At 41.3% G+C, this 17,277-nt stretch overlaps 1 protein-coding gene across 3 annotated transcripts; it reads left to right on the top strand.

Annotated features, from left to right (window-relative positions):
- Positions 1–1,963: 1,963 nt before the first annotated feature.
- On the top strand, positions 1,964–15,087 carry LOC102912882 (uncharacterized). 3 transcript variants are annotated; one of them, XM_042269817.2, is made up of 4 exons: positions 1,964–2,124; positions 5,963–6,089; positions 6,292–6,352; positions 10,996–15,087. In XM_042269817.2, exons 1-4 carry the CDS (start codon positions 2,122–2,124, stop codon positions 12,965–12,967), a joined length of 2,163 nt encoding a protein of 720 aa, XP_042125751.2. In that variant the 5' UTR covers positions 1,964–2,121; the 3' UTR covers positions 12,968–15,087. The 3 variants fall into 3 exon arrangements, with proteins under 3 accessions (XP_042125751.2, XP_076415193.1, XP_076415195.1); XM_076559078.1 differs by having other exon boundaries at positions 1,992–2,124; positions 10,999–15,087; XM_076559080.1 differs by having other exon boundaries at positions 2,007–2,124; positions 5,954–6,089.
- The last annotated feature ends 2,190 nt before the right edge of the window (positions 15,088–17,277 follow it).

Raw genomic sequence — 17,277 nt, 5'->3', positions numbered from 1 at the left:
GTCATCAAGACTGGGTCAGGTGGTGGAGAATGGCTTGCAGTTGGTCCCCATTGGTCTTGAGGATATTGGTAGCTAGATCAGTGTGTGTACCTTGCTTTGTATTAGTGAGTCTGCATTCCAATTGCACCCCTTAATAAATTGAGATTATATAATATATATAAAATATATATTATATAAATATATAAAATATATATATATATTTGTGGGCTTGCTACACCTATGTTGTCTTGTATGACAGCCGAAGACCAAAAACTAATGTCCCCACTGAAACTGTAGGGACAACTGCAGTGCTGTGGGATATCTTTCTTTATGCTGTGAATATGTGTTGCTCTGATTGGTTGATAAATAAAGTTGTTTGGCCTATGACAAGGCAGCTTAGAGGCAGGCAGGAAATCCAGGAAAGCGACAGGAAGAAGAAAAGCAAAGGCAGAGGAGCCATCCTGCTGTCCAGTGAGCAGCATGTAATGGCACACAGGAAAAGCCATGGAACAGTGGTGACATATAGAGTAATAGAAATGGGCTGAGTAGAGTTATAAGAGCTAGTGAGTAAGAAAATTGTGCCAAGGGTCATGGCTATACAGTTTGTAATTAATGTAAGCCTCTGAGTAATTATTTTATACATGTCTGTGGGACCGCAGGCTAGGTAGGACTGGGGAAATTTTCTGACTACACTGCATTTTATGGTAACCTGTATAGGTAATGGGTCACTCACATTTAAATTGATACATAGACCATTTAGATTTTATTTCCATTGATAATGTATCCTTCTCAAATGTCTGAGGATATTGACTAGCTAGCTTTATCAGCAGCAAGAACCCAACTGCTTTCACAAGACTTCAGCTGCCTTCTCCGTTCTCCTCATATGTAAAAATGTGCCCACAGGCCTCACTTTCCTGGAGTTACAAATGAGTCTAGTCATCATTTACCCTGTTATCAGACTCCAAAGGAGAGAAACTGAAAAAACATACTTCAGTATAACTTTTTACTATTTTTTAAAGTATAATTGTGTTACAATGACCTCTGTCTCATTGTGAATGTTTGGATAGAAAAAAGTGTAACATTTAAAGTTTTAGTTTTGAAGATCTTTGAAATGTTTTAAGGTCCAAGAAAAGGGGTTTTAAGTTGTGTAAATGCAAGTTTTTGTAAGGTGTGAGGATATCAAAGTTTAAATTGTGATAAGATATTGATTTAAGGTATATAAAAAGAATGAATAATGCTTCAAATTTCTGTCTTTCACCATGCTACATTTATGGTAAGACTTCAAAGCTCAAAGTCTTATTAATCAATGCAGTTCTGATAAGCTACTAATCTAGCTCTGGGAAAGCTTTGCTTCTATTGTCAGAGTCACAAGCTCGAGATTTTAAACTCCATTTAGTTGTTTTTGAGGTACAGACTTAAAAGTTCTTATTGAGCTAAAACACCAGAATATTCGGCAATTATATATATATATATATAATTTAGTCATTAGAGTTTTGAGGCTCTCTAGTAAATATAGATATAAGTAAAAAGGTCACCCTGACCCTGTAGGGTTTACTTCTCTAAATCCTGTATTTATATTGATGGGCTTTTTCTACAGAATAACAGTTGAAGAGAGTGCATATTAGTGTATAGTTCTATATTTTTTAATCATAATATGTTTTACAAAAATGAAAATCATAGCATGTTTTCTACAGTATGCCTGAGGTATTGCTAGCCCAGAAAGTGGCAGGTTTCCTTTGTCCTTTCTCAGTTCATAGCAAAACCTAATTCCCCAGAAAAGAGTCCTACTGAGTGCAGGAATAGTTCAGGGAAGACTTTGCAGTCCAACCCCAATTCTGCATCAATGTCAATTTCTGCAGGACTGGGGCAGATCTGTGCCTGGGGTGAAAGCCAGAACTGCCAATCATTGGGCTACCTCACTTCACAGCACTGTCCCTAAGGGAGCTGTTTAGATCACTCAGGCCTCCGTAGCCAATCAGAACCTACAGATGGACTGCCAATCAGAATGGGGTGAGCACTTCCGGATTCGTCCTACGGCATAGTCTGGGGCTTAGCAGTTAATGGTGGATCTCCTGTTCTGTGTACTGGGCTGTGAGTAGTTGCTGGGAGCCTCGAGTAGAGCGTGTAAGCACGGAATCCGCCATGGTGAGTGAGGGGCCCCCGTCCCACGTCGGGAGAAGCCGCGGGAGTCAGTGTGGGGTCCCCCCGGGGCTGCGGAAATGGCGTCAGGACACTGTGTCTGGAGTGATTCCCTTTGATCCCCTGAGGTCCCTGCATCTCTCAGGCATTAGGGAGACCTCTGAGTGAGTTATCGCTAGGGTTTGGCCTTCAGAGAGCATGGGAGAGTGTGAGTCTTTGTGCGGAAATATCCTAGTCACCATGCAAGGCATATTGATCGCGGTGATAATTTTTTCATTTCTTTCAGTAAAACTATGGCTAGGGAAGGCAGATTTGCTAACTTGCAGAGCTCTGGTCACTCTGCTGTCTTCTAGGAGTTCTGCACTTAGCATTGAACATTCAGGTGTAGGATCCGTCTGCAGTTAATTCTGTGCAGGGCGTAAATTCTGTGTCATTAACACATCTGCATGAGGATGCCAGGGTGGTTCATTTACCTGTATCATTAAGGCCAAACTTACTGTGATTTCTGGCCTCATGTGGTAAAATTGAATGTATATTTATTGTGTTTTTATTTCTAAGTTTGCTTTCATGTTCTGTTATCTCTTTATTCTTTCCCAGACAGTACTGTCTCCCCCACTTCCCCCCCAGATAGGTTTTCTCAGTGTAGCCTTGGCTGTCCTGGAACTCACTCTGTAGACCAGGCTGGCCTCAAACAACCAAGTGCTTCATTTAAAGGTGTGTGCCGTCACCACCGCCCAGTTCAGTGCAGTTTTTATTGCAATTTCAACCAAAGTTAGAAGTCAGATGGTGTCACAGTATTTATGTACTATTGATTCAGTCGTGTGTTGATCAATTTTTCATTCATGATGACATTTTTCTCATGTTATTTTTGTTTCTCATGCAATTTAGTTTGTAGCTTAAATTGTTAGACTTTAATTGAGCTTCTGCTGTATCTGTAGCTCCAATTCTGCATTGTCATAATATAATAGTGACATGATAGACACATGGTTGCTTTCTACTCAAGGTTATTCCTGCTCCCTGCTAAGGCAGCACATCCTCCATTAGGCACAGTTCCCAGTGGGATCCCAAACTCTCCATGGTTAAATGTGCACTGTTACACCCTTTCCTTAAAAAGACTTTTTAATTAGGTTTGCATGTATGTAGGAGAAGATGGTCCCTGTGTCCTAGGCAGGTAGGCCTCATGCAGCTAGGGAACAGGAAAGAATTCCATGACCCTAACCAGAGAAAGCTGAATCCATCGATGAGTTTCACCAACTGATTGTAACCGTTGAAGCCAGTTGTTCTCATCCAGGTCTTTCACCTTCTCCTTGGTCCCAAAACAAAAGATGTTGCTTGGCCCCATTTTCTCCCAATTGAGTCTGGTCTGGGCTGTGATCAGACAGATTTGTGACTCTCCATGTTTGCTGGACTGCAGTCTTTTGGTTTAATTTGTTAAAATGTTTAAATCAGTGGTAGTGTTGCTTGCTATTAATCCCAGCACTTGAGATGCAGAGGCAGGCAGATCTGTGAGTCTGAGGCCTGCCTGGTCTACAGAGTGAGTTCCTAGGACAGCCAGGTCTGTTACAGAGAGAAACCCTGTCTGGAAAAACAAAAGCAAAAAGAGTTGCCTTGGTCATAGTGCTTCACAGCAAGGGAAGAGTCAGTAAGATAGGTTATGTAGTATTTTGTTATATTATCTCTGTATTCTCCACGTGCCCTGGGAAATCAAGTCAGGCTAAATGAAAGAGTAATATGCTGTGGAATATTATCTTAACTGGACAAAGATTTGGTACCTTTTTTATGATGCTGAATATTATCTTATGTGAAGATGTTATATTTGTATCTGCTGCATTTGTTTAATGATGTAAGGATGTGTTAACTTTGTTTATCCTGCGTTTGTTTAATTATGAAGAGATGTGTTGCTGCTTCACTTTGCCTGTCTAAGGCACCTGAGTGGTCTAATAAAAAGCTGAATGGCCAATACCTGGGCGGAAGAGGGATACACAGGGCTGGTGGGCAGAGAGAATAAACAGGAGCAGAATCTATGCTCCAGAAGAAAGAGAGGGAGGAAGAAAGGAGAGAATGAGGTGGAAAGAGAGGGACACACCCAGGGCCAGGAGCCTGGCGGCCCCCAGGCAGACCTGGAGACAGAGGAAAGATATACAGAAAGAATGAAAGGTACAAAGCCCGGGGGTGTAAGTCAGATAAAGAGAAACAGGTTAATTTAAGTGGAAAGAGCTAGCCAGAAGCGAACCTAAGCTAGGTCAGGCATTCAAAACTAATAATAAGTCTCTATGCCATGGTTTGGGAGCTTGCTGGTGTCCCCCTAAAAATGCCTGGTACATTTGGTGTTTATACATGGTGCATAGAATTTCCACATACAGCCTGAGAAAGCTGAAAAAAATAGTAAAAACAAAACAAAACAAAAACCAGATACAGCTCCTTTAAGAGGTTCTGGCGTACACAAGAGCATTTAAACTGCCCTTTTCACCTGTGAACATTCAAACAGTATTAGACTATCACATAATATCTTTGAAATCAGACTAAATGCATTGTGCATAGTGGTTTGACTTGAGCCTGTCATGACCTGTGTCAAAATATTGAGGGTTGAATGAAAAATCTTCCAGGTAGTGTGCTGACTTTGAGCATTTGTCTTTGGTGTTGGCCTTCATTGGTTACTTACAATCACAATTGTGACTTAGAGTCACAATTGGTCACTTCTCCTTAAGACGTGGAGCCTTTATGGAGTCTCACCACATTTCTTTGTTTTGTTGAAAGTGAGCAGTCCCCTTCCTTCTCAAGTAGGCATGCCATCACCAAAAGTAGAGACTCCATTCTTAAATAATGTAAGGTAAAGTAGAAGCAATTGCTTTCTTGCCTATCCGTATTTCTTGATTGATATTTTTATGGTTATATTTTTTGGCAGATTGAATCCATTTTTCATACATGTCAGGCATTTGCTCTTGGGCTGAATTTTATCCATGTCATGACTTTTGAACTTTGGCATTGGTGTCTTTTTTCAAAACAAGAATGTATTCATTCATGAAATTAATAGTGATCTCCTGAATCACTGAATTGTCGATGTGTAATATTGTCCCTACCTTTGTGTAAGTTTTTACACTTCCATATTGTTTTCAAATGTGTGATCTTATTTGTTGACCCATCTTTACATACTCCCTCTCTTTTGGTGTTTGTTTTACTGTTTTAGGATCAGCATTTACTTTACTAATGTTCTTGAGATCTCATTGATCTTCCAGACAGCAACTTAATAAAAATGCTTTGTTTCCTGTGAATTATTAGCCTTACAGTTCAATAGGGGTCACTCATGCTTCTGGCTTGAATGTTTAACTCTAGAGAGAAATTTTGAGTGAGGCCTGAGTACTTTTTTTTTTTTTTTTTTTTTTTTAGAGACAGGGTTTCACTGTGTAACTTTGACTGTCCTGGCAATCTCTACATAGACCAAGCAGGCTTGGAAATCACAAATTTTACCAGGTTCTGCCCTACGAGGGTTTGGATTAGAGTTGTGTACTACCCGATTGTCTGTCTATCCTTTCTTGAAGTTAATAAATTTGATAAAATTCTGCTGATATATACTAAATAGTGTTACTCTGTTTGCATGTCTCTATATATTCCTAGGAATTTCTCCTGCTGTGCCATAGTCTATTTTGTAAACACTTGAATGAAAGGTGTCATTCTCTTTTGATGTTTCCTTTCAAAATGAGTTTGTGCCTGCATTTGACATTTACTGACCCATGTCATAGAATATATCAAGCACATATTATGTAAATATACTCTCAATGAAGTATATATTTACAATACAGTCAATCTCACCATTTCAATTATGTACATATATGAGATACTTTAGGATGCAGTGACCTATGAGGATGTGCATGTGAACTTCACTCATGAAGAGTGGGCTTTGCTGGATCCTTCCCAGAAGAGTGTCTACAAAGATGTGATGCTGGAAACCTACTGGAACCTCACTATTATAGGTAAGAATGTGAGCTTTCTGTCAGTTTTTAACTTAAGGGAAGAAGCCTTTCTTGGAGATTGGTGCTCTCCTATAATTTTAAATGTTAAAAAAGGATAAATCTGGTGAATATATCAGGCACTGTTCTAAGGTTCATGAAAGAAGTAATTCGAATTGTTCCTAATTTCCAGTAATGTATCACATTTTCTGGTACTGTATTTTAGGGTACAAATGGGAAGACCACAATATTGAAGAACATCATCCAAATTCTACAAGACATGGCAGGTAATTTTCATGTGTAAGCTGATATAAATGTATGTCTGTGATAAGTACTGGATTCCTGGTTGCTGGGTTACTCTTTCACTGATGCAATAAGTCAAATCAAACCAAATTAATAAATCCAGATTTAATAAACAGAGCATAGCAAAGCAGGGCACTCCAGGGACTCTCAGGAAGTCAGGAGACAGAACAGGAGAGCTCTATGGCAGATCTATGGGCCAGGTCTTAAATAGCCAGTAGGCATGGGCATGGCCCCAGGCATCTCTGGGGGAGGAGGCGGCAATGGTGGGCTTTCTGGAATGAGGCCCCCTCAGCTGGAGATTCTAAACATCCCACCTTTTTTTGAGTATATATAGGTGCAGGTTCAAGTCTGTCCACTTTGTGCTAGCATGGGACCATGTGGGGAGGGGGGAGTTGGGAATCAGGTGACCCATGCTCAGCCAGGGTTTGGGTGGAGAAGCATGTGGATAGCTGCGATCCAGGAGACCTCAGGCATCTGTTCTTGAGGAGGCGGAGAATGCAGGTTGCTAGGAGAAAAACAATAGCTTTTTATCACTGGCCTTATGAACAGGGATAGCCATTGGTAGTAGGAAGACTGCCAGAAAGAATGGAACTGAGAAGTGTCCTGGTTGTACAAAAGAGTCAAGGGTGAATGAATGAGGCATCTGGGCAAATATGCCCTTAATTGGGACATCTTGGAAAACAAGGTTTCAATTGATGGGTAGGTGCCCACTTGTGTGTGGAGTGGTGGTACCAGCAGTGATGTCCCAGGAGCTTGGGGAGATGGCATGCTAAATCTAGGCATGATGTTTTCCAGGAATACTTGAGCCATAGCATCTGCTGTTTTTCTGGAGTTTGGGAGAGCATCCATCCTGTAAGTGTGTCAGGAAGAGTTAAGAGATATGGAGCCTTTTTATGAGCAGGCATGTGGGTGAAATCCACCTGTTAGTATTTGTCCAGTTGGCATCCTTGGTTGGTGGTTGGCACCCTCAGAGATGTTGCAGGAAGTGGTGTATCTGCAGGCCCCCCTTTGGGTTTTCCTTGGCCCAGGCTGGAGGAGTGAACCTCCGGAATATGCTCAAAATGGGTGAGGTCAAAAATAAGCTCTGGAAACTGATATTATTTTCCATCAGGCCAGACTTCTTTACAATGTCGCAGAGCCCTTTTCCCAGGAACCTTCGGGTGTCTCTAAAACTACTAGAACAGATTTACATCTTGGTGTCATAGTACAAACCTATGACTTTGGGTTAAAAGGCATGAATATTTTCAAGTCTAAATTCACTGAAGAAAGGAGGTTGTGTGAGTGAAGGAGGAGGGAGCTGAACATGCCTGCAGGGTTCTATATCTTCTCTAATGCTAATCTAGCTCTAAAAGCCGGACCAGTAAAATCCACAGAAATTTAAGGAACCCTGTAAACTGTTTGTAATCAATGCTTTATCAGTTTGTCAAAACTGCATTTATCAAAGCTAAAACTTTGAACCTCTGAAGTTATATCTGAAAATAGTTTATCCTGTACCATGGAGTCTGTGAATGAGGTACACCTGTCTGTATTTTTATAGAAAATGTACTAATGAGCTACTAAGATGCTTGTAGCCTTGAGATTGGGGGTGCTGTTAAACTGGCAAATCTCTTAGTACCCTAGTCATCAAACACCACGAGATCTGAGAAGGATAAGTAAATGAGCAGGAGTGAACCAGATTTCCAGTTACCCAGCCAGTCCCAAGTCTCTCTGTGGTTACTGGGCGACAAGTCCCAGAGGTAGCACTTGTTCAGAGGCCAAGCACAGAGGATCCAACAGATTCTTTCTGGAGTAGAGATTTGGGGAAATGAGCCTACCTGTCTTGCAAGAGTTGCACAATCGTTCCCCCATTGCCCCCCTTATTCAATGTCTGGACATGATCTCAGCAGCAGTTAATGGTGTAAAGCAGTTTTTCAATGTGTGGCTGGCTTTGTTACATTTGAGGCAAGCCTCCAGGTGGAAGTTCTTCTGTGGCCATCCATCTTCTTGGAGAAGATACAGGATGCTTCCAGGAGTCTCCTAAAAAGCTTTTCTATTAGATGCCATATTCTCAGATCTCTGAGAGTGTTTGAGAATGGGGGAACAAAATCTGTTAGGTATATCTAAACAGGACAAATGTTGTTTAGGTTTAACTTTGAGGGCATATGTAAGTTAAGTCTAAACATACAGTTTACCCAATTAGTTACAGCTGACCAATGTTAGCAAAGCCAGAAGATTCAGTTATAATTTTCAGTGGTGATCCTAAGGTACATCAGGCTAAGCCAACTTTTAACATTGCAAACAATTTAATTTCAATATCAATGATCAAAAGCAGCATTGTTTTAAATCTTGTTTAATGAACCTTGTTTTTAGGATAGGATAGAAATTATTAAACAGAAATATATCCTAACCCAAATTATATTGGAGACCTAATGTCTCCTTGGTGGGGCCTGTCCAAGTGATTACCCTTAGTAAAGATGGTGGTGAAGTATTTCTTTAACCTCAATCAAAATGACAGCTGGTGATGTTCTTTAGAACAGTTTCCATCTGGAGTCACAAGCCTTACAGATTTTAAAACATACCCAATTAGCAGGTAAAATTCAGGACACGTAAACTCAGGCATTCAAAACTAGTTGGAAACACACATGTGTGACCACACCATTCACACATTTCCACCACACATAATTAGTAAGCAGGATCATTAACAGAAACAATTTTTTTAAATGAGGTTTGGGCAGCCTGATACCCGGATCCCAAAGAAGGCACTGCAGAGGGAAACTGAAAAACAGAGAAGCAGCACATGCTGCCCAGTTGAGTAAGTCAGAGCAGTAGGTTGAGAATTTTGGAAAAAGATTTTTATGATGGAGGACGGAGTAGCAGAGTGTATTGATGTAGAACAGGTTTAAGGGTGGAGTGGGCAGGTAGAATTTTAGGGGTGGGGAGTATGGGAACAGGGAACCCCTTTGGCTGCAGCAAGGTGGTGGCGGTAGTGATAGCAGTGATGGTGGTGGAGGTGGTGATGCAGGTGGTAGTGGAGGTGGTGGGGGTTAGAGGTTGTGGTTGTGGTGGTTGTGATGTAGTGGCAACAGCATCTCTGGTGGGAGGGAAGAAAGAAGAGGAGAGCAAACAGACAGACAAATAGAACTGGGGAACAAGAGGAATGGGAGCACTAGAATCACAGTGTGGCCAATCTATATGCTGGGAACAGGATGCAGAGTAACAGGGTAGAGAGAGGAATGGGGGCAGTATTCTTGCACCCCCAATTTGGAGGAGAAAACCCCAGAGTTTCTGGGGACTGAACTTGCACTTAGCAAGTACCCATTCACAAGCCATATGCTGGGGATGTGGTTGTGAGGGCAGGTACACAAATCGCCTTTGGGATTTGTGTGAGGGGTGGATTCTGTGGTGAAGTCTCTCTCACACAGGGGAATTCCAAGGGCAGCAACTCTTGCTACCCTGAAATAGGCCGGAGTCACCTGACACTGCAGTGGCTCAGCAGGCAGTCTGGAGGTTGGGAGATGTCCCAGACCTCTAAGACATTTTTGTTTGGGATGGGAGGCTTACTGAGCTGTTCATTCAGTGTGGCAAAAGTAGAGTGGATAGAGAGAGTGAATGGCCTTCCACAGCCACACCACATGGTTTTGGAAGGACTACTCACCCCGGCCAGTGCACCAAAGATAAATATTGGACCTCCCGTTGGTGGGTTCCTCCGTCACCGATGCAATAAGCCAAATCAAACTGAATTAATAAATCCAGATTTAATAAACAGGGCAGCCCAAAGGAGAGCACTCCCAGGTGGCTCTCAGGAAAGCAGGAGACAGATCACAAGAGCACCCATGGCAGATATATGGGATGGGTCTTTTTTTTTTTTTTTTTTTTTTTTTGGTTTTTCGAGACAGGGTTTCTCTGTGTAGCTTTGTGCCTTTCCTGGAACTCACTTGGTAGCCCAGGCTGGCCTCGAACTCACAGAGATCCGCCTGCCTCTGCCTCCCGAGTGCTGGGATTAAAGGCGTGCGCCACCACCGCCCGGCCTATGGGATGGGTCTTAAATAGCTGGTAGGCATGGTCCCAGACATCGCTGTGGGAGAAGCTATGGATGGCGGGCTTTCTACAATGGGGCTGCCTGAGCAGGAGATTTTAAACAGTTTGAAAAAAATGTTAATGGACCCTGAACTTTAATGAAAAGCAACTGTGTGAATTGGCACAACTTTATGATGATTATTAAATTATCACAACACCATGTACTCCAATGTCAGGTAGCTGATCACTGTTTGCAAAGTATTCCTTTAAGGACAAGACAAGGAAACAATGCCATAGTAGATGTCACAGTTTCAATCATAGCCATGTGAGAGGCATTTTGTAGAACTGTCCATCCAATTACCATCATGCCCTCCAATTAACATATTATTGATGAGGGCATTAGTATATGGCCAAGACCTTTTATAAGCAAACCTTTGGTATTAAAGATAGTGTTGCTCATATACTTGTATTGCGTGATTTAGCATAGTTTAGTGAGAGGAGCACTTTATGACAGACCAGGAGGTTGTCTTGGTGTAGAAACATGAATCTCTATACCACATCTGTATGACACACAAAACATTCGACTATGTGAATGCAATGTGAAAACCTTTTATTTGTCATCTTCCTTTAGCAGGCGTGTCATCTGTCACTCTGGATACAATCCATGTGAGCATAAGGGACATGGAAAGAAGCATTGTAGTTCTGTCTCTCTCAGAACAACTGGAAGATATGTGGTAGTCCCCACTATGAGAAGACATGATAACTGTGATGCAAGTTTACAATTACTTGGTTTCCCAACTTCAGTGGGAATTCACCAAAAAACTCTCATTGGAGAAAAACCTTATGAGTACCAGGAATATGGAAATTCATCTCTCTCTACTGGTTCACTGTGCACATGTAGTGTTGCTCACAGTATAAGAAAATGTTATGAATGCAATCAGTGTTGTCAGACCCCAAGTTCTTCAAGTTCTCTTCAAAGATGTGAAAAAGCTCATGTAGGAAGAGAAATTAATAAATGCGAGTCATCTACTAAAGGCTTTATGCTTGACAGGCATCTTCAAACACACCAAAGAACCAATAACAAAGAGGCTCTCTATGAATGTAATCAACATGATAAAGCCTTTATATCTGATTGCTCTTTAGAAGAACACCAAAAAACCCATTTGGAAGGAAAACCCAATGAGTATAATCAAAGTTATAAAGCCTGTACATTTCACAGTCTTTATCATCAAGTACATAGAATTCAAACTCGAGAGAAATGCTATGAATGTAATCAGTGTAGTAAAGCCTTTATACAGATGAGTGATCTTCACAGACATGAAAGAATTCATATTGGAGAGAAACCATATGAATATAATGGATGTGATAAAGCATTTGCAGAGAAGAGAAATCTTCACAGTCATGAAAGTGTTCATATAAGAGAGAAACCATATGTATGTAATCAATGTGGCAAAGCCTTTTCTGGGAAGAGTAGTCTTCGCAGTCATGAAAGAATTCATATTGGAGAGAAACAATATGAGTGTGATCAATGTGGTAAAGCCTTTGCATGGAAGAGTCATCTTGAAAGTCATGAAAGAATACATACTGGAGAAAAACCCTATGAATGCAATCAATGTGGTAAAGCCTTTGCATGGAAGAGTTATCTTCTCAGCCATGAAAGAATTCATACTGGAGAGAAACCTTACGAATGTAATCAATGTGGTAAAGCCTTTGCACAGAAGAGTCATCTTCAAAGTCATGAAAAAATTCATACTGGAGAGAAACCCTATGAATGTAATCAATGTGGTAAAGCTTTTGCGACAAAGAGTTATCTTCTCAGCCATGAAATAATTCATACTGGAGAGAAACCCTATAAATGTGACCAATGTGGTAAAGCATTTGCAAAGAAGAGTAATCTTCACAATCATGAAAGAATTCATACTGGAGAGAAACCCTATAAATGTAATCAATGTGGTAAAGCCTTTGCAGTGAGAACTCATCTTCAAAGTCATGAAAGAATTCATAATGGAGAGAAACCATATGAATGTAATCAGTGTGGTAAAGCATTTGTACAGAAGAGTAGCCTTCTAAGTCATGAAAGAATTCATATTGGAGAGAAACCCTATGAATGTAATCAATGTGGTAAAGCCTTTGTACAGAAGAGTAGTCTTCTAAGTCATGAAAGACTTCATACTGGAGAGAAACCCTATAAATGTGACCAATGTGGTAAAGCATTTGCAAAGAAGAGTAATCTTCACAATCATGAAAGAATTCATACTGGAGAGAAACCCTATGAATGTAATCAATGTGGTAAAGCCTTTGCAGTGAGAACTCATCTTCAAAGTCATGAAAGAATTCATAATGGAGAGAAACCATATGAATGTAATCAATGTGGTAAAGCCTTTGTACAGAAGAGTAGCCTTCTAAGTCATGAAAGAATTCATATAGGAGAAAAACTCTATGAATGTAATCAATGTGGTAAAGCCTTTGTACAGAAGAGTAGTCTTCTAAGTCATGGAAGACTTCATACTGGAGAGAAACCCTATAAATGTGACCAATGTTGTAAAGCATTTTCAAAGAAGAGTAATCTTCACAGTCATGAAAGAATTCATACTGGACAGTAACATATAGATGTAATCAATGTGGTAATTTCAGATGTGAATGGTGTGAGCTGGAAACTGAATTGTGTGTTCTATAAGAGGTGCTTGCTGGAGTCTAGTGTCATAGGGGTTCAGGTCCAGAAGAAGAGATCAGGCATCAGGCATCAGTAGTGGAAGGAGACTGCCATGATCTGAGCGTGAAGCAATATAGCTGCTGCTTTATTGAAAAACAACTACACATTTCATGCTTTATAACTGAATCTTAGGTTAAACTCAAGCAGGTTAAAAACAGCCTTAATGATTCCAGGATAAAAGCAGCCATCAACCTCATTACAGCATTTTTCCTGAGACAAAAAGTGATAAATTCAGCAAGTATCTTAATTCCTTTCTGGATGTGAGCTCATTGTTTTCTTTCATAGTTGGTTTAATCCTCGGAACTTGGTGTATCCAGTTAGTACATCATTAAGTTCTCTATGTTTGGTGGAATCAGTGGGATGCAATGGGGCTTCTTGTGTGGCAGTAGGCATAGTATTCACATTGTGTGGTTCCATGTTGGTCGGGATTTTTTCCAAGAAGTTTGTTTAAAGAGACTGCCTTGCCTATGTATAAGTTCCATCCTCTAGTATAGCCTGCAAAATACATTTCCCACAGTAAAAGGCATAAAGAAACTCCATAACATATAGTGAGAATTGTTAAAATTGAAATAAAAATGATGCTGGAGAATTGAGATCGGCAATGGGGAAATGCTGGAACTTTGTCCAACAGCAATGGTCACCGTGCAGTCCATGCCAGGTGCTAAACTGCTAAACAATTTCTCATCCCCTTTTATTTCTTTTAAGATTCATTTTATTTTTGTTATCTTTGTGAGTCCACATTAATAGTATAGTTTGAAATCAGATGTCAGCCTGTGTGACCCAGTTCTTCCTTTCTACCACGTCTCTTCTGAGGACCAGACCAGGTCTATCAGTCTTGGTTGCAAGCAATTTTACCTGCTGAGCCATGCCATAATGAGCACTGAGCCCTGATATTTTTTTGTTAGTTGTTTATTTTTTGTTTGTTTGTTTTTTAAACAGGCTGATGATGTTCAGGCTGACCATGAACTTCAGATCTTTCTGCTTCCACCTCCAGTTACTAGGATGACAGGATTTATTACCATGCCCTGTTTATGCAAAGGTCTTGTGTGTGCTGAGCAAGTATTCTATCCAATGACTGCCATTTGATATGAAAACATTGATGTAGCTGAGTTTTTCATATACAGGTCTACACTGAGAACCTGCTCCAAAACCAAACCAAAACTGCAAACACAAACATTTGTTAAAAAACTGTGTGTGTGTGTTTTGAGATGGAGTCTATTTCAGTTGCCTAGAATGGCCTAGAACTCACACTGTAGCCCTTAAATCCTGCCCCTTGGCTTGGTTTCCTAAGTACCTGGGGAACAGGGCTGGACTAGGGAGTGAGGAAGCCAGAGCACAGAGTGGCTAACTGTGTCCTGGGGCTCACAGGTAGTAGCCAGAGGTGCATGACAAGATCAGAATGTTCCTGGGTTGGATTAGAATCCAGAACCATGCTTCACCATGGATGGGAAGAGTCCCAGTATTCAATCTTGGGGGTCAAAATGTCCTGAGAGTCTCATGTGGGCTAGGGCCACAAATGCAGTGTCAGGCATTGCTTATGAAGAGAGAGATATACACTGCTGAGTCCATAGTCATGGCTTAGTTGGAGCTGCAGTGGCCTCATATAGATGGTGAGTGAGCATGCCAGGGCCAGAGCTGAGCTCGGAAGTCCCTGGACAAGGACAAGGAGAATGATGCAAAAGAGGCTTCCGTCTTGCTCGGTTGTAGAGCACACTGGGCTGAGATTACACAAAACTGAAAATCCTCCCAGGTGGCAAAGTATTGCAAAATCCTTCCAATTCTCACATGGGAAACTGAAACAGAGAAGGGAAACTGTCATGGCTAGAGCAATTCTGGGTATTGTTCCAACTGGTTATTGTAACTATGGTAACAAGTGTGGTGCACTTACATCTGTCTGAATATCAGGCATAGGGTTGGGAAGTCACTCAACAAAGGTGAAAGACAACAAATGGACATTAGCATGATTTGAACCCATGTATACCATGTGTACTCATAAAATTTTTAAGTCTGCATGTATTTATTGATTTAGGTGTGAGAGCATGCATGTGTGGGAATCAGAGGACAACTTACCTGAATCCATGTTCTCCTTCAACCATGTGGTTCGCAGGGACAGATCTCAGATAGAAAAACAGGCTTGGCAGCAAGTATCTTTACCACCAGAATCATCTCACAAGCCCTCAGTTGTATCATTTTGTGAGAATGTGCATGTGTGGAGGTCACAGGTCAAAGTTGGGCATTTCATAATTGATATTATACTCCAAGTTGACTTTATCGTTATTGGGCATAGCACAGCATCTCCAGACTCCAGAATTCCCCGAGATGTGCCAATGGAGACTCTAAGGACAGGGGAGCCATTGTGGCTTTCTCTCTAGAGCCAAATAGACAAAGTATTTGTTGACCTAAAGTTCAGACAGTGGACAGTGCCTGGCTTATTTGTGCTGTGTGTACACAGGGCCTTGAGTCCTTAAAAGATAATCTGTGTTTTTGATTGTGGTAACAAATCACACCCCCATAAATTCATGGCTGTATTGTCCACATATTGCTTTACTTTTCCTGTTTGTCATTCTGGCCCTATATATTCCACTCCTTTTGTGCTTTGTTTTACCTGAGATCAAGTTCAAATCCCTAAAAGCTGAATATTTCCCCCCCTGAAGAGGCCAATCTGGATGCCAAGATTTGATGAACATCAAAACATGATCTGTTATCCCTTCAAGGGTAACAAAGTAATTGTTTGAATTTTTTCCTTCCCAAACATTTAAATGAGGAACATTTTCAGCACCTGGGGCATTCAAACACAAGTTCTGAGTTGGTTCAGCTCCTGTCCTGAATCTGGTACCCTGTACCGAGCTCCAGTGAAGAGGTCCCTGGTTGCATCCTGGCTCCGGGTGGCCGCTCATGAAACCCCAGTAATTACAGAACTTCCAAAAAAGCCTTTGTGTTAAAGGAACCTTTAAGGTGCAGCAGGCTATCCTGGCCAGCTCATAGGAGGAGGAAACACGGAAAGGCCAAATGAGAGTCTTGCTGCTGAGAATCTAGTAACTACTGGCTCTATGGATCATGGTCAGGTAATGGGACATAGAGAAAATCATCTCTGTACAGAGATGGATAGCTTGCTGGATCCAGCCTGGACCAGGTGCCTCAGGGACATGTCCCTGCTTCAGCCATCTGTGACCAATGAAGTTTAGGTTTTGATTTAGGTACAGAGGTGTGTGGTTGTGTCTTGCTATAGATGCAGCTGATGCAAGCCCAGGGCTGTTGAGGAGACAGCTCAGCCATTCAGTCTCCATCATTGACCTCTGCAAGATAAAGCCTTAGGGACCACCTTCCTCAGCTTGCAGGATGATGTCCAGATCTCCTGCACTGGGAAATCAGCCTGGACATTACCAATGGTACTCAGCTAGCCCCATCACCCCATGACTGCCTACACTCTCCCTGTGATTCCCATTACTCTGCAACACTTCATATGTTACAACTTCTGATATGCCAACTACAACACAAGTATCCACCAGGAAAGTGTAAGCTCACTGTGAAAGGGAAACATAACCCGTGTGGAACATGGGATGATGGCAGGAATGTGGCAGATTGGCTTAGTATGAGCTTCTGGACCCAAAACTCAGTTATGGCGATAAACATGAGTACAGTGCGATATTTAAGATATCTAGGGAATGTTGTGGCTCATAGGTAAAGCCCCTGCATAGAATACCCATCATTTTTTCTATAGATAATTAAAAAAGGTCTCAGCCTCCAGGAGTACGCAGAAGGTATTGCAAAGCCTGGCATTGTACTGCTGAATTCAGATCATGAAAGGTAACCCTTTGACTCTGGGAAATGTTCTGAGTGGGCCTTCTGGAGGCACCAATATCAAATCTGATCCAATCATTATCTGTCAGCATCAAAACTCCCAAAGTTAGCACAGAGTGGTTTATTAACTTCATATTTTTATATGCCCATGAGAACAGACAATAGGCACAAAGAGGTATTGTATAGTACAAAGAGCTTCTGAATTAAATCACTTTGTGTATTTTAAAGATATATTAACCTCGGAATGGATACTGGGATATGTGTTCCATTGGGGAAGAGATTTTGCCTTCATTTTCACATGAGAAAAAAAGCGATCAATGCCATCAAGATTGATAAAGGTAAGGTTTGAATAGGAATGACCTGCTTAATAAGAAGTGACAGTTCATCAGACAGCTTGGT

Source organism: Peromyscus maniculatus, chromosome 22 (genome assembly GCF_049852395.1).
Source record: "Peromyscus maniculatus bairdii isolate BWxNUB_F1_BW_parent chromosome 22, HU_Pman_BW_mat_3.1, whole genome shotgun sequence".
In the NCBI taxonomy this organism is placed as follows: domain Eukaryota; kingdom Metazoa; phylum Chordata; class Mammalia; order Rodentia; family Cricetidae; genus Peromyscus; species Peromyscus maniculatus.
Note: the sequence above shows the minus strand (reverse complement) of the source record. Positions and strands in the feature narration are given on the sequence as shown.

Bases quoted from the DNA above. Each gene is read 5' to 3' on its own strand.
- LOC102912882 (XM_042269817.2), top strand. The intron at 6,090-6,291 runs GTAAGAATGTGA...ACTGTATTTTAG, and splicing joins CTGGAACCTCACTATTATAG to GGTACAAATGGGAAGACCAC. The intron at 6,353-10,995 runs GTAATTTTCATG...ATCTTCCTTTAG, and splicing joins AATTCTACAAGACATGGCAG to CAGGCGTGTCATCTGTCACT.